The sequence below is a fragment of the Sceloporus occidentalis genome, unplaced genomic scaffold, assembly GCF_023333645.1.
Source record: "Sceloporus occidentalis isolate IW3139 unplaced genomic scaffold, rSceOcc1.0.p SCAF_6, whole genome shotgun sequence".
NCBI lineage: Eukaryota > Metazoa > Chordata > Lepidosauria > Squamata > Phrynosomatidae > Sceloporus > Sceloporus occidentalis.
Window position 1 is genome coordinate 125,749,026 of NW_028316986.1, and position 21,749 is coordinate 125,770,774.

At 38.8% G+C, this 21,749-nt stretch overlaps 1 protein-coding gene across 1 annotated transcript in view; it reads right to left on the reverse strand.

Moving 5' to 3' along the window:
- Positions 1 to 21,749, reverse strand: part of CD109 (CD109 molecule) — a 93,073-nt gene that overhangs the window by 56,256 nt on the left and 15,068 nt on the right. Inside the window, exons 3-7 of the mRNA XM_089530906.1 lie at positions 13,769 to 13,797; positions 11,364 to 11,594; positions 9,046 to 9,171; positions 4,174 to 4,213; positions 1,561 to 1,645 (exon numbers count right to left, since the gene is read on the reverse strand). Of these exons, the coding sequence (XP_089387032.1) occupies positions 1,561 to 1,645; positions 4,174 to 4,213; positions 9,046 to 9,171; positions 11,364 to 11,594; positions 13,769 to 13,797 (511 nt within the window). The remainder of the gene's footprint in view (positions 1 to 1,560; positions 1,646 to 4,173; positions 4,214 to 9,045; positions 9,172 to 11,363; positions 11,595 to 13,768; positions 13,798 to 21,749) is intronic.

Consider the following 21,749-nt stretch of genomic DNA (forward strand, 5'->3'; position numbering starts at 1 on the left):
TAAAGATTAGAAAAGAGTAATTTTAGATATAAAAATGTTGTTAATGCTGGGCGTGAAGTCAAGTCTGTATGGTAGAAAAGAGTGTGTGTGTGTGTGTGTGTGTGTGTGTACATATTTATGGATAAAGATTAGAAAAGAGTAATTTTAGACATAATAAATGATGCTAATGTGCATGAAGTCAATAAGCTGGGGAACAGGGGGAAATTTTTGTTAGTCTTGGTTGTTATTTTGGTCACTGTGGAAACTATCTTGTTTGTGTTTCTTTAGATGTGTTATGTAATTGTTTCTTGTTTTTTCTTTCTTTTTTGTTTTATATGTTATAAGTGAACTTCAATAAAAAATATTTTATTCAAAAAATAAAATAAAATAAAAAAATACTCTTGCACAGGAAAGGGAAGGAGGGCGCGAAATGCCGTGGAAAGGACCAGAATGAGCTGGGGAGACAAGAGGCTAGAGCAGCAGGCATATGAAAGGAAAGGCCCACTGGCTGCCTCAGTGAGTACCCACACAGCCAAAGGCTCTATCCTAATGCACAGGTTTCCTCAGAACTAAATCTCATGGTGTTCAAGGGAGTTGGGCTCTTGGAAGCAGAGCTTGGGGAAAGCAACTTTTTGGAGGACTATAACTCCCAGAATCCCCCAGCCAATTGTAGTTCCCCCCAAAAGTCACTTCCCCCAAGCTCTCCTCGGAGGTGTTCTTAGTGTTCTCAACATGCCTGTTCAGACTTCTGTGGCTGCAGTCCCATGAACATCTCACCAGGAGTCAGCCTCACTGACATCCACGGGAATTACTTCAAAGGACATGGGCATACAATGGGTCATGCCTATATGGCTGTCATCTGCAGAAAAGGCTTTTGAGGCTAGGATCACATAGCTCACCTAAACCTGCTAGATAACTCATTTTTAAACTACTTAAATCCATGCACAAGAAATGCACTGCAGATCAGTGAAGCCAGAGGGGGACAAGAAAACCATGCCTACTCACACCTCAGTATCACAAATGCCACGGAACGGACAATAACATTAGAAAGAATAATCCAACAACAGAAATTCTGCAGGCCATCAATGAAAAGATGCAAACTAATTAAAATACAATTAATCGAAAAGAATCAAAATACAATGCAACAACAGAATAGACACAATGTTGTGTGGTAACTCCCAGCCAACGACAACATTATGTTACTGCAATTGCGATTTACCCTCCTCCTGTGATAAAGTCCTCCATCTCACAAAGAACATTAGTGGTGGCAAACACCTTTTTTTTAACCAGCAATACTCAATGACATATTATAATCTGTAATGGGTCATTCAGAAAATTTGAAAGCATAGTTTTTTTGAGTAACAATAATAAGAAAACCTTTCATCCCTAATTTCTGAATAGTAAAATCTCACCTTGATTTATTTTTTTGGCCCTCCACCTCAAAATAATACTATTTTTAAATATATTTCTACAGATGATTTCCACCCCTAAGAATAGAAAAAAGAACTAGCTGACATAGGTATACACAATTTCTACACATGCATATAATCTCAAATAACATAATATTTATTTTTTACCTACTTTGCTGTTATAGTACCATTGAAATTTGTAGCTTTTGGAGAATAATGCAGAGGTGTTGTTAAAAAGACCTCAAACTTTGGTAACACTATAAAAAGAAAGATTATAATTAAAATTGTACAAAGATGGTCATATTGCTAATCATTCAGCAATACATTTTTTTCAGTACCGTACCAACATGTGCATATGCCTTGCCTGTGCTACCTTCATATATCAGTTCTGGTTTATTCCATCTTCATTTCCACAAAGGATTCTGAGAATTCAGAAGCTTTGATACAGAATACGGATATACATATTTTAGTTAATAAATACAAAACTAAGCATAACCAGTCCTGGGCATTCAGCTTGCATCTTGCATAAGGCTTTGTTGTGGTGCCACTTACACAGGGCACCCTGGATCTTGTGTAAATTGTCCACATGCCACACACAGGGTACCACCAAGGTTGATGAACAGGATGGGGGGTCTACCCTCCTGCCACCAACCCCTCAAACCTGCTTTGTGTAGCAGCCAGCTGACCAGCAGCATCTGCCTCAGCTACGCCCAGCTTACTGCTACCTCCTCCAGTTCATGCTTATTTGCCACCTTGGACTCATCTCAATGAACCAAAAGAGGCAGCGGCAAACCAGGTGCAGCTGAGGCAAATGCTGATGATTGACCAGCTGCTGCACAAGCAGGGGGTGGCACCAAGCGGGGGGGAGCCCCTCATCCTTGTTGCCCTCAGTGATGTCCCACATATGGCCAATGGGCTGTCTACTTGAGATCCAGGGCACCCTATAAGAGCAGCAGTGCAACAAAGCCTTGTGTACCCTCTGCCTCCTGTGCAAGATGAGTACCCAGAAAAGAAAGAATGGAGAGAGGTACATGAGAAGCTCACCAAGCCATGCTGTACCTCGACATGTAAGTCATTCCTTTGAATCCTCTCCTCTCCAGCTGGTGGGCCCAAGGGATAGTTTGACTTGAAGTACGAAAATATAGAGTTCACTATTACTCACTTTTCTGCATATCCACACAAAGTCCTGGAATGTATCCCCCAGGTTTGTACTTTATTTTATTTCACATGCTAACATGTTTTGTTTTTTATCTTTTTGAATTTTTTCCAAGAAATTGTAATTGAGTTAATATTATAATGTGGTATAATTGTAGTTATGGTTATTGTATGTGTTTGCTTTTGTGAAATGCTCTGAGCACTATATATTATGAGGAAACACAGTATATTAATAAATTGTCTCTGATTAAATTTCTAAACTAGAGGCAAGCAATACAAGATACATGTGACAGGGTCTGTCACAAGGCACATGAGCATAACCATCAGAAATTGCATTTAGAAGTGACTCATCAGGTGGTAGTATGGGGTAAGTCCTGTGTTAACAGTAAAGTAGGGGCAGTGGAATAATTATTGGAGTGCCTTTCCCAGCCTAGCCCCTGAGATCACTGCAGGATCCCATAAAGGCAATGCCTAGGATGTTGTGACTGTGGCACCCTTGTTACTGAACCCTCTCCATCTGGAGGGCCACCAGCATCTTCAGTGACCCACTTTGGTTAGATAATTAAAATGAACACCCTCTCCTGGGCCTTTGGGTCCTTTTGATGTTGATGATGAATCTACTGTGTCTGCTTCAACACTTCTGAGTCTGTTGAACACTTCCGCTCAGAGTTTGCAAAATTTACTTTTTTGGACTATTACTATCAGACTCCTCAATGGATTCTGAACATTCAGAAAAAAGCAAATTCCCCAGTCTTTGAACAAAAAGCTATATGTATTATCTCACTGCTGTTTGGATTTGATTAGATCTTTAGTATTTTAACTGTACTGTGTTATAAGTGTGTGCGTTTTTACTTCTATTTTTTTACTTGCAGACTCCTCTGAAATGTATTATGAGGAAATTATACATTTAATTAATTAATAATACACTTCCTATCCACTTTGCTGCTGGTAGCTATTTTATTCACTCTCAGTTCATTGTTCATAAGAAGGCAAAGAAAGATATACTGCTTGGAGGAAGAAAAGGTTTAAGCACACACCACAGAAAGTTCAGCACATCTGTGCTGCACACTCCCTTTACTGTTAAAGTAGCACACTCTTTGCGTGCTGCATATGCAAATGGAACATGTGAATGAGTCTTGACATCCATTTTGAAAACAATTAAAACAATAAGATACATTCAGAATGCCAAAAGACTCTGAGGAATGAAAAGTTCTTCTAAGGGAAGTTTCACACTTTTCTTTGCTCAGAAGACATTTTATTAGTAAGATATATTTTGTCAATGGGTGCATCTGCACTGTAGAAATAATGCAGTTTGACCCCAGTTTAACTGCCATGGTTCCATCCTGCAGAATCCTGGGATTTGTAGTTTTGTGAGGCACCAGCACTCTGACAGAGAAGCCTAAAGATCGTGTAAAACTAGAAAATCGAGGATTCCATAGGATAGAACTACAGCATTTAAAGGCTGTGCAAAACTGCATTATTTCTATAGAGAAGATGCACTCAAGTGCATTCCTGATTGAAGACTTCTTATTTCTTGAATCTTAACCCCACCATTCTATATTCTAAAAAAATAAAAATAAAATCCAAGATCAACCTATGTGCTTTTTATATGCAGACAGGTGTCACTTACCATATTCCATGACAGTAAATATTTGATGATGTACTTGACCCTATAAAAATACAAACAAACAAAATGTATGAAACAGTGGTTAAATTGTGTGGTTTATTTTTATTTGAGGTAGGACCTGGCACAAAATGATTGTAGAATTTATGAAAAGTTGTAAAATGCTGAGCTGCATGTTGTCCAAGTTTATAAAGTCTTGGTGTTGGTTATTGTAAAGGAAAAATGTCAGGAAGAGAACTCTTCAACTTTCTGTAGGATGGAACATACATGTCCCAGTTATTTTTACCTTAGAATACAGAATACTAACATGTTTATTTTGGCATGTACTGCTGTAGACCAAAGTCCATATAGTTAGGGGATGAAACAACATCCTAGTCTGGTAGGATGGAAGATTTATATTGTCAATGGCCCAAGATGTGTTGTTTTCTTCAGTGGTACATAATACACTCATCCCTCCACATTCACTGGGTTTAGAGGTACAGGACCCCCATGAATGTGGAAAAACCGCAAATAACAAAACACTATATTTTTACCTGAGAGAACATCTCCCTAGAAATATCTAGGTCCTCCAGTGCAACTCTGTGGTCTACATCTACCAGACATTGGCCATAGAATTGCACTAGAAGAGCTACAAGTGCCTAGTGTACTGTTCTCTCTAGGAATCCCTAGGTCCTTTGGTGTGACTTTTAGTTAAAGTTGACTATAGAGTTGCGCTGGTGGGACCTAAATCAGTGATGGTGAACCTATGGCACGTGTGCCAGAGGTGGCAGAGCCCTCTCTGTGGGCACATGTGTCATCGCCCCAGCACAGAGTTTGCCAGGGTTTGTTACTAGAAAGCGAGAGGGACATGGCACTTTGCAATAAATAAGTGAGTTTTGGGTTGCAGTTCGGGCACTGTGCTTCTAAAAGGTTCTCCATCAGTGACCTAAATATTCCTAGAGAGAACATATTAATAAAATCCATGAATAATGAAATCCACAAAAGTCAAAGCCAAAAATGTGGAGTGTCGTGTGTAGTTAAGAAGTAGCTGGAAATCACTCTTGAAGATTTTAAACTGAAGAAGAGATTAGAAAATTGGAAATAACATCTTTCACCCAACAGAGCCCCTACTTCTTTTGCCATATGTAGATGGAAATAAAGTATGGAGGTGAGAAAGAGAAAAGGAAATTATGACAAATCCTGATGGTGCTACACCTAAAATTGCTCATTATTCAGAGAACTAAGTGTGTGTTGATAATTAATAATATAAACACACAGGCACATTGGAGAAAAACATTTTTACTACCTTTGCTCTTATGTGCAGAGATAATTTCATTTTATTCACTGGGCAAAGTGCTGTGTTTCTTTATCTGAGAGATGTCATGGGATTTTTCTTGCTTTTACTTAAGCAGATGGACATGGGTTCCACCTCCAAATTGTCACTTAAGAGTGAAAACACAAAAATTGCATAATATCCTGCATTGGTTTTTGCTTTTTTAAAATGCAGATTTTTTAAAATGTAAGCATGTAATCTGTTTTATTTATCTTGTGCATGAGTGTTTTGTTTTGTTTTGTTTTTTGAAGTGAATATACATATTATATTTCTTACTGAGATCATCCAAATGCATGTAGGAAAATAACAAGACAGAATTTATCCTTAAAACCCCGTAACAACAACTGGAAAATAAATACAGTGAATATATGTATTAAATATAAAGGAGGTTTCTGTTGTGCTTACATCTGCTAACAACCTTCCATTAGGGTAATGGTTAGCTTCTATGTGAGCAGAATATCTGACTGCTGTTCGCTTTCCTGGCATGACTTCTCTAAATGTTGTTTGTCATTTTAGGTTTGTTTGATCAGCTGCTAGGTATTGCTATATGAAACACACAGAGCTGGAAAAGTTGAAAAGTAATTAATTCCCATTACTCGCTACTGTGTACGAAAAGAAAAACACATGCTACTTCTCACAAAGTAGTAAAAGGAATGGGAAATCGTTTCATTTCTTGTTTTGCCATTTTTTCCTATTACTTTCTGTTCCTTTTTTTAGGACCAAAAAGAGAAGAGCACAAAACTTGTGAACAATTCTTGACAAAATGCCTCTAAAAATGTTCTAAATTGGTTTTTAATTTTTTTTAAAAAAATTACTGTGTCTGCTTCAACACTTCTGAGTCTGTTAAAAATTACTAATCACACCAATAAAATAACTTTCCTCTTATACATTGCCTCACTTTTGGAATGTAACATTGTTGCATCCTCATTATCTCCCCCCCCCCCAGCAACTAGATACAGCTAATTGTGTTGCTTGCAACTAATTACTTCCAACTTCTGGAAATGCACAATTAAGATTGGTTCGGGGTGGACAATTTTCTGACGTCCTACCAGGAGATATGCCCCGCAAACTGGACCTCAAGGAGCTGCACCTCCTCCTACCATCCACTTTTATTTTTCCTTCCACTGAAAAAATCCTCTTCACACCCTCTATGGCCATCATCATTGTGAGCAATTTTGCCATTTTGGGAGGGCTGAACTATTTTTGGCCTAGGAGACCTTTTTTCAAAACCAGAAGTAAACAAGTTTTGGAAAACAAAAAAAGCCCCATCCTGTACTAAAACGGCTTGTTGAAATATGTCAAAATTGCCTCCTGCCTGCTAGAAAGCACAAGAAGTGTAATATATATACACACACACACACACAGAGTGATATATAATATGCATGTATAAAATAGAGATGAGGGCATTTTGCTCACAAACATGTTAGATGAGCATGAATGCTCAGGAACCACTTATTCACGGGGGGGGGGGGATTCAGCATAAGGGTTCACTTCAAAATTCTACTTTTCTTTTCCTTATGTATTTTCCAGTACTAAACATATCTTCCAAGTTTTAAGAATTTGCAATGTATTTAACCATTGGTTAAATGAAAGATCATTTAAATATAAGAAGGAAGACTGGAAATTAGTCTTGCAATATTGTAAAGAAAGAAATATATAATAGGCAAAAAAACACTCTCGGTGAATTGAAGTATATATTGTATGTGGTTAATAATAAAGCCTTGGAAAATTTTATTAAATGGAAGCAAGATCATATTATTACCAGCTATAACAACTGATCAAAATATTTATCATAATAGCTATAATAATAGATTCTATTAATAGAATTGATGATAGAATAAGTTGAAACAGAATATTAGGATATTTTGTTACAGGAAATCTTCTGGGTCTTTAATGTAGATCAAAAACAAATAAGTGTTTGGGGACATGTTGTTAAAACAGCATGTAACTGAGGTAAAAGAAGAATGAACCAAGAGGATCCCGATAAAGTGGATACCGAAGACGAGCTTGAAGAAGACCAAGAGGAGGAAAAATGGGTAAAAGTGTTCACTATGATGTCTATTATGTTGATATATAATTTTTTTGAATATGTTTTTCTCTATATGTGAAATTATAATAAATATTATTTTTTAAAAAATTGCAGTGTATAAGAATCAGAACTATTATTTTGTTATGTAATGGATCTGGGAGAACAAAGAGGAACTGACTCACTCAGACAGTGTCTGAGTTTTTTAACACAGCTCAGATTGGTAATAACTCTGGCATCCAGCTTCCAAAAACACACTCTTGAATCTAGGCAAAAAACAAAAAAAAACCCACAGTTGCTAAGCTTAAATTGTCTTTGTTCAGTTCATTTTATTATTTGTTTCTGGCATGAAAAGATGGTGTAAGGTAAGGCATTCAACAGAATACAGTACATCAGTAGCTGAAAAAAAGTACTTAACAAAATAAACTGAATTTGTTTCCCTAGTGCTAAAAGAGCTATGCTGTTGTTGTGTGATTTGTTTCCAACATATGGTGAACCTAAGGCAACGGCAAATCTCCTCTGAAGAAATCTTGCCAAGAAAACCCCATGATAAGTTTGCCATAAGTCAGAAACGTATTAAAGGCACACAACAACAACTACAAGGTGAATCTATGATGGGATTTTCTTGACACATGTCCTCAGAGGGGGTTTACCATTGCCATTGTGTGAGGCTGAGAGATGACACTGCCCAATGACACTGTGGGTTTACATGACCAAGCCAGGATTCAAACCCAAGTCATAGTTCAATGTTCCAGTCACTTTGCCACACAGCCTCTCAAAAGAGCCATGCAGAACTGCCCACAAGATATGCCAGAATTTATAATACAGTGGGCCCTCTCCATACACGGGGATCCGTTCCACATCCCCCAGCGTATGAGGAGAAATGTGTAAGCTCCAACCCCATTGGTTGCAATGGGGGAGCTCTTCCACATTCGGCATGGCACCATTCATTCCCCGCAAGCTTAACCTTCCACGTAAAGGTTAAAGCTGTGTATGGCACAGGCCCACATATGGCACGGGTGCGCTGTACAATCATCTCTTGCATACAAACTTTGGCCAGAAAACAATACTATAAATCCATACATTAGCTAAGTGAGAGTGGATGGATGAAGGCTGAAACCCACATGCAAACTCCATGCCAAAGCCAAAGGCAACCTTTTATTCTCCCCAATCAGGCCTAAGTGAAAACCTCAGACCTGTGGAATGGGTCACTCCTAGCCAGTCACACTTCCCCCTACTTGGCCAGTATTTTGTACCAACTGGGAAGCCTGCAAAAATCCTGTGGTCATCACAGAAGATTTTGCCAATTTTTGAAGAAAATGGCACCTTGTCACTGCTCACTCCAACCCCAACTCCCCCGGGCATGGAACACAACACTGTATTTTCAGTTATATCGATGCCATTCTTTGTAAGACACCATCTCTTCAAAATGAACTAATCCTAGAATGCGATCCAGCTCCACTAAAATCTAAGATAGTTTTATCGCTGATTTTACTAATGCCATATTACATCCCTCCTGATGTTTTTTGTTAATACTCACATTTACTTCAACATGTAGACTCCAGTCACCCAAAACAGGATGTTTGGAGAGCTTAAATTGTTTGGCTATCTTGCCCAACTTTCCATTCTGTGTCATCCACTGCTGAATCAAATTGCGTCGAGGATCCTAACCAATAAAACAAATAAATAAATAAGCTACATGTTAAACTAAAAGTATAATATAATTCAAAGATATAAACCTGTTAGTCTGTGGAATCAGTATGTAGAGGGATCTTATAGCACCTTTGATACTAACAGAAATAAAGCTTTTGTAGGTTTCAGTCTACTTTTTGACTATGACTATATACATCTGAGGAAGCAAACTAAAGCCTACAAAAGCTCATGCTGCCTACTTCTTTATGTTACTTAGTATAATATAATGATAGTAACAAATCCAGGAACACATGGAAAATACAGAATTATTAGAAGATACTTTTTTTTTAAGTGTTGAAACTATTTCAAGGAAATTAAGGCCTGTTACAGACTGCCAAAATAAAGCTGCTTCTGGTCTCTTTGGAGGTATGCTGTTTAAATGATGCATGCATCCCAAGAATCCGGAAGCTGCACCAAAGCTGCACTCCAGTGCTTAGGAATGGAGTGTGGCTTTGGCGCGACCTCCGGACTCTTAGGACCCATGCATCATTTAAATAGCATACCTCCAAAGAGACCTGAAGCAGCTTTATTTTGGCAGTCTGTAACAGGCCTAAGATTGTTTCAGCGAAAAACATCTGTACCAAAACTTCATCAGCACTAATATTTTATGACCTACAACAAATTACTGGTAATGTTCATTATTTAAGAATGTACTTATGAATTTTGTTAACACAGGCCCAAAACAGACAGGCAAAAAATCCTGCTTCCGGGAGGCTTGGGGATATGGCAATCAAATGACATACACCCCCAAGCCTCCCGGAAGCCACCATCAAGTCGCCCCAACTTAGCAAAGCCACCCAGAAAAGGAGGTGTTAAAAAAGCATCTTTTCAGAAGCTGCTTTGAAATAGCGGTGATGGGCTGGATTGAGATTGTGCACATGCAGTTGCCACAGCTCCGGGGCAAGCAGCTCCTCAGCTGTTGGTTTTGGGCAGTCTGTTTTGCCCCAAAGTGAACAACTCACAAATGCATATTCTAATGCACGTATCGAGTCCAAATGCTGTTTCGTTTTGGAAGTAGGTTATTTAGCACTCGGAGTAATCTGTTTGAAAGCATCCTAAGCACAAACAATTCATTTCAAAGTTGGACCTATACGCTACAGTCTACACTCAGCCTGGCTGCCTTATATATTTAGCACAGAAGTGGCCAACTACATATGGGTGGAGCCAATTTTCACCCTCATGCTTGCCTGTAACCCACATTGGCAGATTTGGCAATGAACCAGAAGTGACGTCACATTTCCAGTTAATGGTTCAGCCAGCAGCCAAGGATACTGTGGGGGCAGAAGCAAAACACCACATCTGTGGTCAGTCTTAGAATCATAGAATCATAGAATTGTAGAGTTGGAAAAGACCACTAGGGCCATCCAGTCCAACCCCCCTGCCATGCAGGAAATCACAATCAAAGCATCCCTGACAGATGGCCATCCAGCCTCTCTTTAAAGACCTCCAAAGAAGGAAACTCCACTACACTCCGAGGGAGTGTGTTCCACTGTCTAACAGCCCTTACTGTCAGGAAGTTCCTCCTAATGTTGAGGTGGAATCTCTTCTCCTGCAGCTTGCATCCATTGCTCTGGGTCCTAGTTTCTGGAGCAGCAGAAAACAAGCTTGCTCCCCCCCTCAATATGACATCCCTTCAAATATTTAAACAGGGCTATCGTATCACCTCTTAACCTTCTTTATCCAGGCTAAACATCCCCAGCTTCCTAAGTCTTGGCATGTCCTAGCTGGTTTTCAGGCAAAAGAGCACCTGAAAATGCCTGGGGGAAATGTTTTTTTTAAACCTTTTGGAGTTGGGGGCTTCTGAGACAACAAAAATGGGCTTCAGAGGGTCACATGTGGCTGGCAGGCTACACTTCCCTCAGCCCTGATTTAGAGTATATTTTTCAATATACCTTTTCCTTCCTGGAATGCTAGAGTGCAAAACACCATAGGTGGCATCTCCACACTCTGAAAGAGGCCTCTACTTCACCAAATAATTTCTAGTTTGTACTTAAGGTAAAGGTAAAGGTTTTCCCTTGACATGCATGTCTAGTCATAATTGACTGTAGGGAGCAGTGCTCATCTCCATTACTCAGCCAAAGAGCCAGCGTTGTCCAAAGACAACTCTGTGATCATGTGGCCAGCATGACTGCACAGAATGCTGAGTTTGTGTAAGTTTGTACTCACCCGAATATATATATTTACAGGTGTGTTGAATGGCTTAAGGTCAGGGTACAGAGTAACAATCCGTATTTTGACATCTTGCCCTGGTTTGTACACAGATTTATCCGTCTGCAGGAAGACTGAGAAGCTCTTATGTTCAAAGGAAAGGGTCGTGCGATTAGAAAACAAGAGCTGTCCTTCTGAATATCCCTTGACGAGTAAGTTGTAAGGACCAGGAGTACTATCAAAGGGAAGCTGGGGAAGGGGAAAAATGTTTATTTCTAACTGCTATTGAAGTTACAGAACAATAAAACAATAGACAATTAACACTTTTTAAAAAAACATATTGTGGTTTCATACACACTCTGGAAGTAAACATGACCCAACTGAGAGTAGGGTTTCTTATAGTGAATAGTAGAGTTGTGAGGTTAATGCTAAATAACTGAAACTACAGTGACACAACCAAACTGTTTTATCACTTGCAAAAAGATATTAGTTGTTATTTGGGGAATATTGATTCTTTGCTATATATTATATGTTATGCTTGCATTCAAACATTCATCCATGGCTTCATAGATCAAACTAAGCACCATGAATAAGGATTCCTACCTCCCCCATCCTTTTTCATCTCAAATAGCTTCAACATAAGAGAGCCAGGTTTACAAGGGTTCCCCATTAAGTCTAAATCAGGCTTAGTGTGACTTAGCAAGCCAAGATAACAAGCCAGGATCAGATCTTGACTTATTGCCTTAGTCTGTTAGCTGACATTAAGCCAGAATTCAACATCTTGAGCATAATGGCTTAAAGCAAATTAGGATCTCCATGTCAAAGTAGAAGAGGAGAGAGAGAACAGGATACACCCATAGTACTGGTACTTATAAACCATGTTTTATGAAGCTGTGGATGAATATCAAAACATGTTATATGTGAGCACATCAATTCAAGACCTACAGAAGGTGACATTCCTTGAAAAAAACATTTTACAATTCACACACACACAAACACACACAAATTGATTTCCATCTTCCATTACGTGGCAAAAGGAAATCATATTTCTTTTGTTCACCTGGAAATCAGATGCACACAGAGGCATACATTTCTATGAACTTTGTTTCCAAAGATGTCTTAGAGCCCTGATCTCAAGTTGACTTTCAGGAGAGTTGCCTTGCTGGAATACACCAACCGGTTGTTTCTTCAGGTAGCTCCTGGGGCCATTTAGGTTTCAACCCCCAAACCCCTGAACATAACAGATTTGTGAAAGAATTTTGCTAGGATAAACATGGCCCAACTGATTTTTTTTCCTGCACTGCAACATCCAGTGGATTCCACTGAGGAAGTCCTTGGGTTTTTTTTACTTTTTATTAAAAAAATATATCCTGACAATGAAATATCCCCATTCTTGTCCCTATGTTACAGATAGAACATAAGACTTCTCCCTCTCTCTTCCCCTCTCTCTTCCTCTTACATCTTTTTCCAGCATTCACTGCTACAACTTCCATTGTTCCCAGACCCCTACCACAAGCTAACTCATTACTAGAGACTTTTTGTCTCCCTCTCAGCTAATTTTTCTCTCTATTCCTCCCCCCCCCCCCCCCACATCTCTGAAATAGCTCCCAAAAGTTAACTACTACATTGACTATTAGTTAAATTTCTGAGGCACTCTCCATTTCGTTCTCTTCCTCCTTATAAAGTCACTCCGCTAACCAAAAGCATGTGTCCAAAATTATTTGTACTGTGTTCCTGTATATTTTAGTAAACGAGCTAGTTCCAGAAGTAGATTTATCAAAAGGTATGTTCCTTGGCAACGGAAACCAGAGCCTGAACCAGACAGTTATTTCAACTATAGGAGATCACAATGAATTTTATTTACATGTCGACTCACCATTCAACAACAGATTCAAAGGTCTACTCCAGTGAAGATTAATTAATAGGATTCATGAGAATGGGTGAACATATGCATTAGATGCTGATTATTTTGAGGCATGTGGCTTGGTTTGGTTTTTTAAAAAGCTGACTTGAACCTAACATAAACCTGTTTCCAATAATTCTCAAACTTTTGTAAATTTTAGACTCTTACACACCTCTTTGTGACTAGAATAGAAAATCATAATCATAGAAGGAATATTAATTCAATATTCCTGTTGACTGCCATTATTTTTGCATACACTGCAAGCACTGTTTTAATTTCTTCTTTTAGTTTACTTAAATCTCAGCACAAGTTGTCTCTCGTCTCCTAAGCCTTCTAAACTGTGTATGCAAACATTTTTATTTCAGTTTATAGATCCTTTGACCCAACTGATGTCCTTTCTCATTAGCAGTAAAAATGGTTTGGGTCATAAATAAAAAGTGTCATCAGGATAAGCAAACAAAAGGACAGCATATATTCAGAAAATAACCAATTTCTCACACTTTAGGGAAAGAATACTTACCGCTGGAAGAACAAGCGTCCCAAGGGAATCTATAAAAGGGGAGAGGTAAAAAATTAATCTACATTTTCCATATTTTGTGCCACAGATTCTTCCAATCTATCAGATCCACTCTTGCAATCAACCTTTATTTGAAATCAGCATTCCATTAATATTCTATGAAACATATCTGTGTTCTTTTTTGTGTGTCAGCATTGGGGCCTCCTAGACTACCGATAAGCACACTTTCAGTAGATGGAGGAAATTTCCATTGGACTTAATTCTGGCCTCATAAAAACAACAGCAAGCAGGAATTAGACAACTGAGGAAATACTTTAATGACATGTTCTTCCCTAAAATTATGCCCCATCATCATGAGGTGAATCAAGAGTACATATAGCTTGAGAGTGAGGAAATTAGGCCATTGCCCCTTCAAACTGCCCCCCAGGTGAAGATTTTTTTCAGTCCCCCTATTTCTAGCACTGCCATAACTTAAAACTTAATTTGAGCATTTAGAAACACCTTAGGCATCAAAAGAAAATGGGCAGCTAAAGCATGACATAGTACTGTAGTTTGAGCATTGGACTAGGATTGGAGACCAGAGTTCAACTCCTAGCTCAGCCAAGAATCTACTGAGCGACCTCAGGGGAAGGCAATGGCAAACCACCTCTGAACAAATCTTGCCAAGAAAAACCAAGGATAGGTTCGCCTTAGGGTCTCCATAAGCTGGAAACTACTTGAAGACACACAACAAGAACAACAAATTACCAAGGAAATGGGAACACAGCAAATATAAGAGTTTCAGGCATGAATTATTTTCAGTGTATTATTCACTCCATTGCTAAAAATTTGGGCTAAGAAGGAAGGTTTCACTGGGGGCACAATTTTTATGGGAGAGGACAATGCCTTCATTCCAGCCTCAGGCAGATTCATCCCTGAAGCGAGTTAGAAACGTCTGTCCAGGCTGCATAAGGAGAATATGCACATCTAATGCCCCCTCCATGCATTATACTCATGAAGGTGTTCCTGTTCAGTGGTAGGGAAGAAGGTCATGCAGTGAGGCTAAGCAAATGAGATGTAATTCAAAGACACAGCCATGTAAGTCTGGATCAGTATGCAATGGGATCTTAAGTCTATGAAAGCTTTCCCTATCAACGTCTTGCCCTCTCTCAGTTAGTCTCAAAGGTGCTACAAGATCCCCGTGCATATGAGGTGTAGAGATACTTCTGCAAAACATCCATATTCAATGCAGTGATGCCATTAATTGCATGGACTCCCTTCAAAAGTTCAGAACAGGAAGGAGGCTCTTCTAGTTATTACATTCTCTGCCAGGCTTGCTGCACAACAACTACAGCCAACAGGAAATGGAGCCAGAATGTCAGAAAGTTAGGGAAGAGCTTCAACACAGGGCCTGCACTACCAAAATATGAGCTAAGTACTGAGGCTGTCATAATTCGGATATGTCGTGAGAAGGCACGACTCATTGGAAAAAACAATAATGCTAGGAAAGGTAGAGGAAAGTAGAAAGAGAGGAAAGCCACATGCTAGATAGATAAATTCTATCAAGGAGATCACGGGTAAGAGTTTGCAAGGACTAACCAGAGGTATGGAGGACAGGCAGTTTTGGAGATGTCTCATCTATAGGGTCATCATGGGTTGAGATCAACTTGAGGGAAATTAACAACAAATTAAAACTTCGTACTGTATTGTTATAATGTGCTATATAAGTTGCCCCGGGGAACCATTGCATGGAAAGGAAGGGTATAAATATTAAAATCTGTGTTAATGTAAGACAATTAAAATACATGTTTCTCAAGTCAAGTGTTTCTTATTATGCAATTTAGAGTATGATTCCAGTCTAAAGTCATTAAGTGATACACGTCATTTGCCAGATGAGGATATCCAAAAAGCTGGATCCATTATTTAATTTCTTCTACACAAAGCCCAACCTCTCAGGGAAGAGTGCCGCATGAAATAACATTCTTCTAGCCTTTAACAGCTAAGAGGCAAAAATGCAAGCACTTAGGAAAAAAGTGAAAGAGATAATTGATCCCTAAATCCCAATTACCTCACTCTCATGGACTAAACTGAATTCCCACGGACATGTAATGATGAGTAATTAGTACGTGTTTCTTTGAAATTCTATTCTTAAATTTCCATTTTGTTACACAATGTATCTTCAGCAAAAAAAAAAAAAAGTACAGCTTTGCAGGTGTAAACAAACCCTAAAGTAAAATCTCATGGTGACAGCAATTTTCCAATAGAATGAGCAGTCAGATTTTTATCACAATTTATATAATTAAATCACACTGTGATATAATTTAAATCTTTGCACACTCTCATGTTAACTGACTCATACCATCTACCTATAGAAGCCATCCTCAAGCTGATAACACTGCCAACTTTTAGCTTATGTCTCATTTGAGAGCATGTATAAATGTGGTGGTGGGGGTTAATCATTCAAAATTATAGATACATTAATATTTGCCCATGTTTACTTACTCCACATTAAAATTCCATGGCTGACTTACCATCCATTTCCTATTTTCATAAAAATAAACAGCACTTTTGAAAAATGATGATACAACAGCCAAAAACTACAACTATTCACCTTTCACTGTGTTTTGAAATATTCCAGTATAGATACTATCACTAGTTTTGTTTAAAAAACATGAAATTTTGCTACAGAAATCTTGCTTTGTAGCTAGTTCCTCATCAGCCATGTTGCAGATAATCACTGCAAAAATGCTAGGAGCTTCTCTGTGCATCTGTGATTCTTCAGTTTAACAATTTTCAAGGAAGGTAAAGCAGGAATGTTTCGCTCCTGAACCCAAAAGTAAGTGGTAAAGAATAAGTTATTTGTCTGGCCACCTCCTCAAGCCAGACATTGTTTCTCTCTTTCTTCTTTCTAAGCAGAAGAAATATTATTGTCATATAATAACATTTGAAACTTGCTACTAGCTTATAATCTTTTCAACACAACCAATAAAAAAATGTAAGGATTAGGGTAACCTAAAATAATAAAATACAATGTCATTTCTAAAAACCCAGAACAATAAACACTAAGGAACAGCACAAGGGAATATGTAAGAAAGTCATAAAAACTAATGCATCTAACAGAAAAGAAAGGACTTTGAAACTCATTAGGATCCTTTAACCTCTAGCATCACAATTAAATCACAGATAAGAGATTCTGGAGTGAGCTAGCATTTAGCTTCAGCACCATAGGAATGGAGGGAAAGTTGGCAAAGCAGCCAGAAACCACTAGAAAGAGGTGAGGAGTTCTGTGTTTATGATGTCTGTACTCAAGACTATAGTTCTTTGAGTCCTTCCAGGGTAAAGGGGGACTATACAGAGAACAGCAATTTGTACACAACTGTATATAGATGTTAAGTGCTGCCAGGGAAGTGCCGGGGATTGCCATTTAAATTATTATGCTATGTACTGTGCTATGTATTTTGGATTTTGTACTCTGTATTCTTTATTTGTTTATTTATTTATTTATTTTGTATAATATTGCTGTGATGTTTTTGATGGGGGGTGTATTTTGTATTTTTGATGCCTTTGTTTTGTAATCCGCCTTGATTCTGTAAGGAAAAGGCAAAATATAAATAAATCATGTTGTTGTTGTTATTGTTATTATATGATTAAAGTAAAAGATACCTGGGAGATACAAACTACAAATAAATAAGGCAGCCTTACAAGCAAGAGGTTAGGTTACTTTGGTTGAATCAAGTGGGGGTGAGAGCCCAAATGATTATCTTATCTATATCTTTAATATCCTTAATATGATGGTTCAAAAGAGACAGTGAAAACCAAGTTATATGATTATATGTATTATATTATTATACATTGGGGCCCCATTATCCACGGACTTACCATTTGCAGATTTAAGCATCCGCGAATGGCAAACCCATTGTTCCAAATGGCAGTGGATGCATGTGGCCACACTGCCATTAGGGACAGCCCCCACTGTCCCCAGTGGCAGCGCATGCATGCAGCCACATCACCATTAGTCCTTCCAGGGTAGCTAATAGCAGCGTAGCTGCGTGCACGTGCTGCCATTGGGTACAACAGGACTTGAGATCCTGGAGATTTTGTATCCGCAGGGTGGCCCAGAACAGGTCCCCCACGGATACCAAGGTCCCACTGTTGTTGTTGTTGTATGCCTGCAACTCATTTCTGATTTATGGCAACCCTAAGGGGACTCCCTCAAAGTCACCCAATGGGTTTCAATGACCCAGCAGGGAATTGAACCCTAATCTCTAAAGTAAAAGTCCAACATGCACATCAATACACCACACTGGCTCATGATTATATGAGCAGATGAAGAAATGTAGAGGGAGGACCAGCTAAATGTATTACTTGGGGCAAGGGAGCAGGTTAAATAGAGCATGTATATGCACTGGGAAAAAACTTCTGGGCAAACTGGCCTGAGGGATAGCAGCACTCTTGAATCAGTAAATCTGATCATTTTATACCCACTTCAGCTAGCAGCATCAGTTCTGAAAGGACTCAACCAGAAAAAGTACTGTGTATACTCACATATAAGTAGAAATTTTAATCAAAAAATTGACCCCAAAAACCTGAGCTGCCTATCCACAGGCCAATCTAAGTACTTTACTTTAACTCTTATTTTAAAAGGAACCATCTCCTGGTGAAAGGCAAGAGCGTAATTTGTCCTCGAAGCACTGACCCCTCCTCTGCCCTCTCATCCATCCAGCCTTTAGGATCAGCACAGTTATGCCTGCTGGAATTTTGTAAGTTCCTTCACATTGTTCTTCTTTGCTTCATCCTTTAGATCCTTTGTTACATGCCCCTACATTTTACCCTCAACTTATCTACACGTCATATCAAAATCCCTAATTTTGGCTCCAAAACTTGCCCTTGACTGTGGTTGACTTATAGTTGAGTGCATACAGTAGTTTTACAACAGCCTCCCCCAATCTGGCTCCCCCAGGCTTTATATTTCATCAGACAACATATTTTACTGAGGTGATGGGATGTATAATCCAATGCAATTTGAGATCAGCAGCGAGAGAAGGTTGTTCTAAATTCCCCACAGAAAAGTATGATTTAGCCTGCAATCTTATATACAAACCATTGGATACACTGAGGCCTCCATACTGGGACTTGAAACCTCAGTAGCTTCAGCTAACAAGGAAAATAGTAAGGGATTACGGGAGCCTAACAGCTGGAGGACGAGGACCAAATGTTACTCACCCCTACTGTACAAAACCTAATACAGTAGTAAGTACCATTGTCAATAACTGGTTTGTTAACTAGACATTTTGTGTGCTGGCTTCTAAATCTTTCCAAATTAAAGCACAAGGATATCCTTAAATCACTGAAGCCAATAAAAGCATCAGTTTAAGCAGTTTGTGGATAATACCTTAACTGAATATTATTGTTTAAAACCAAATGGAACCATTAGACATTGCTTCTGCCAAGCATTTCATTTTACTGAAATACATTTTTGATCTGACACAGAAAAGGAAATTTTCACTTTACTTTTAACTAGCCATGACAGTTTAAATATATCTGCTCAACCATAAACTACATTTTTGATAGAGTAATAAAAATTAAATGTAATATTCACGTACATACCAACCATGATGAAAGGTGCCTATGTGTTGGCTTTAGCTGAATGTTTTTTTGGCTGCCTTTCTGACAGAAAAATATATACATGCTGACACCAAAATCACCCAGTTACTTTCCAAAGTCATATCAACTTTCCTTATTAAGGGGGAAAGTAAAGGATGTATACCCAGCAACAGTCTTAAACTCTTTTTCAAAAGATTAACAGAGAAATAAGTAAAATGATAATTAGAATGAAACAGAGACCACGCCCTATACACTTTGCAAAGAGTAAGACCACATGAGTCAGATTTAGGTTTCTAGAATTCAGTCCTAAGGACATTTTCTTTGTTTCTGTTTATTTGTATATTTTTTTTAATATAATAAAATAAGAGCCAGTCTGGTGTAGTGGTTTAAGTGCTGAACTCGAACATCAGGGCTCAAATCACCACTGGGCCATGGAAACCCACTGTGTGAGCCTGGGCAAGTTACACACACTCAGCCTCAGAGAAAGGCAATGAAACATCTCCTCTAAACAAAACTTGCTAAGAAAACTCCATGGTAGGTTCATGATAATTGCTCATCTTCCTTAGCAAATCGGCAGTGTCTTCAATACATGTGTGCTGGTTCCTTACTCCTCCTGGCTTCTGAAAACACAATTTTCTTACTTTGCAACCAAAGCGACTCTTTCTGTGAGCCACCTTGGGTCCCACTTCAGGAGAAAGGCAGCATATAAATAAAATACTGTGGGTACTATACAACCATCCCAACTAGCAGTCACTGGCAGCCTTGCCCTTCATGAACTCATCTACTCTCCTTTTAAAACAAGGCTGGGCAGCTGTACAGGAGCCAACTATTTTCAGCCAAACACAGCACAAAAAAGGCTGCCTGAGTGTTTGGGGGTTATGAGAGGTGGAGAAAGGCAAACCACCATGTTTGCCTGCTATTTAGGTCAGTTTTGAGGCTGAAAATCACTCAAAAACTGTGCTGAAAAATAAAATAAAATTGGGGGGGGGGGTCAAGACTTGGAGACTGTTAGCTGGCTTCAGTGCCAAACTTTACCCACCCATTTTAAAGCCAACTTGATTTTTAAAGGAGCTCAGAAACAGCTTTTTTAAAAAATGAACCAAAAGGAAATTACCAGTTTCATGCAGCTGGGTCTTGAACTGATTAAAAACATAAGACATTAAGACATTAAGAACTTCTAAGCTTGTCCAAGTCTGGGACTTTATTTTTTAAGCTCTATTATAATCTTGCTGGCCAAGTGGAAAATAATACTGTTCCCAAGTGAGTTTTTCCACATTCTCACTATTCTGCTTAATAATAAATCCTATCAAACATAAGCAAAACGTCATCCCAAATGATTCAATATATGGTTAATAATTATGTCCCAAAAGAACTTTACTGACACTTGGCTGCAGAGACATTTTTCATAATTTATTAAATTTCAGATCATATGTGCTTAAAATAATGTCTCAAATTCTAAATATACAAAATTTATCACAGACCTACAAATGTTTACAAACTATGTCTATAGTTTCTCACCGCTACTAAATCAGCCACAATACCAAAATGCTTTTCAGAGGCAGCCCCCATGTAAAGCATGTCACATTAGTCTACGTGTAACCAGGTCATATGTCAGACTGGACCACAGTGATACATGCATCAGCCAAACCCTGTTTGAACGAGTCATGCCAGACAAATGTAATCTCTTTCTTTGATAAAATTACTAGCTTGGTAGATGAAGGGAATGCTGTGGATATAGTATATCTTGATTTCAGTAAGGCCTTTGACAAGGTTTCCCATGACATTCTTGCAAACAAGCTTGTAAAATGTGGACTAGACAAAGTAACTGTTACATGGATTTGTAACTGGTTGACCGGCCGAACGCAAAGGGTGCTCAACAATGGCTCCTTTTCATCCTGGAGAGAAGTGACCAGTGGGGTCCCACAGGGCTCTGTCCTGGGCCCAGTGCTATTCAACATCTTTATCAATGACTTCGAGGACAGAATTGGGAACATACATCAAATTTGCAGATGACACCAAATTAGGAGGAATAGCTAATACCCCAGAGGACAGGATCAAAATTCAAAATGACCTGAATAGACTAGAAAGCTGGGCCAAAGCTAACAAAATGAAATTCAACACGGAGAAATGTAAGGTATTGCACTTAGGGTGGAAAAATAAAATGCACAAATATAGGATTGGGGACACCTGGCTGGATGAAACTATGTGTGAAAGGAATCTAGGCCGGGTTACAAACTGCCATTAGGGATGTCCTGAGGACGTCCCAGTTTGAAAAAGGGGCGTCTCTTCTAGACGCCCCTTACCCTATCATGGACTCAGTCCGTACAAAATGGCGGCGCCCTGTTCATACGGGCACTGCCATTTTGACGTAGCGGACACTCTGCGAGCACACGTGGCGCAC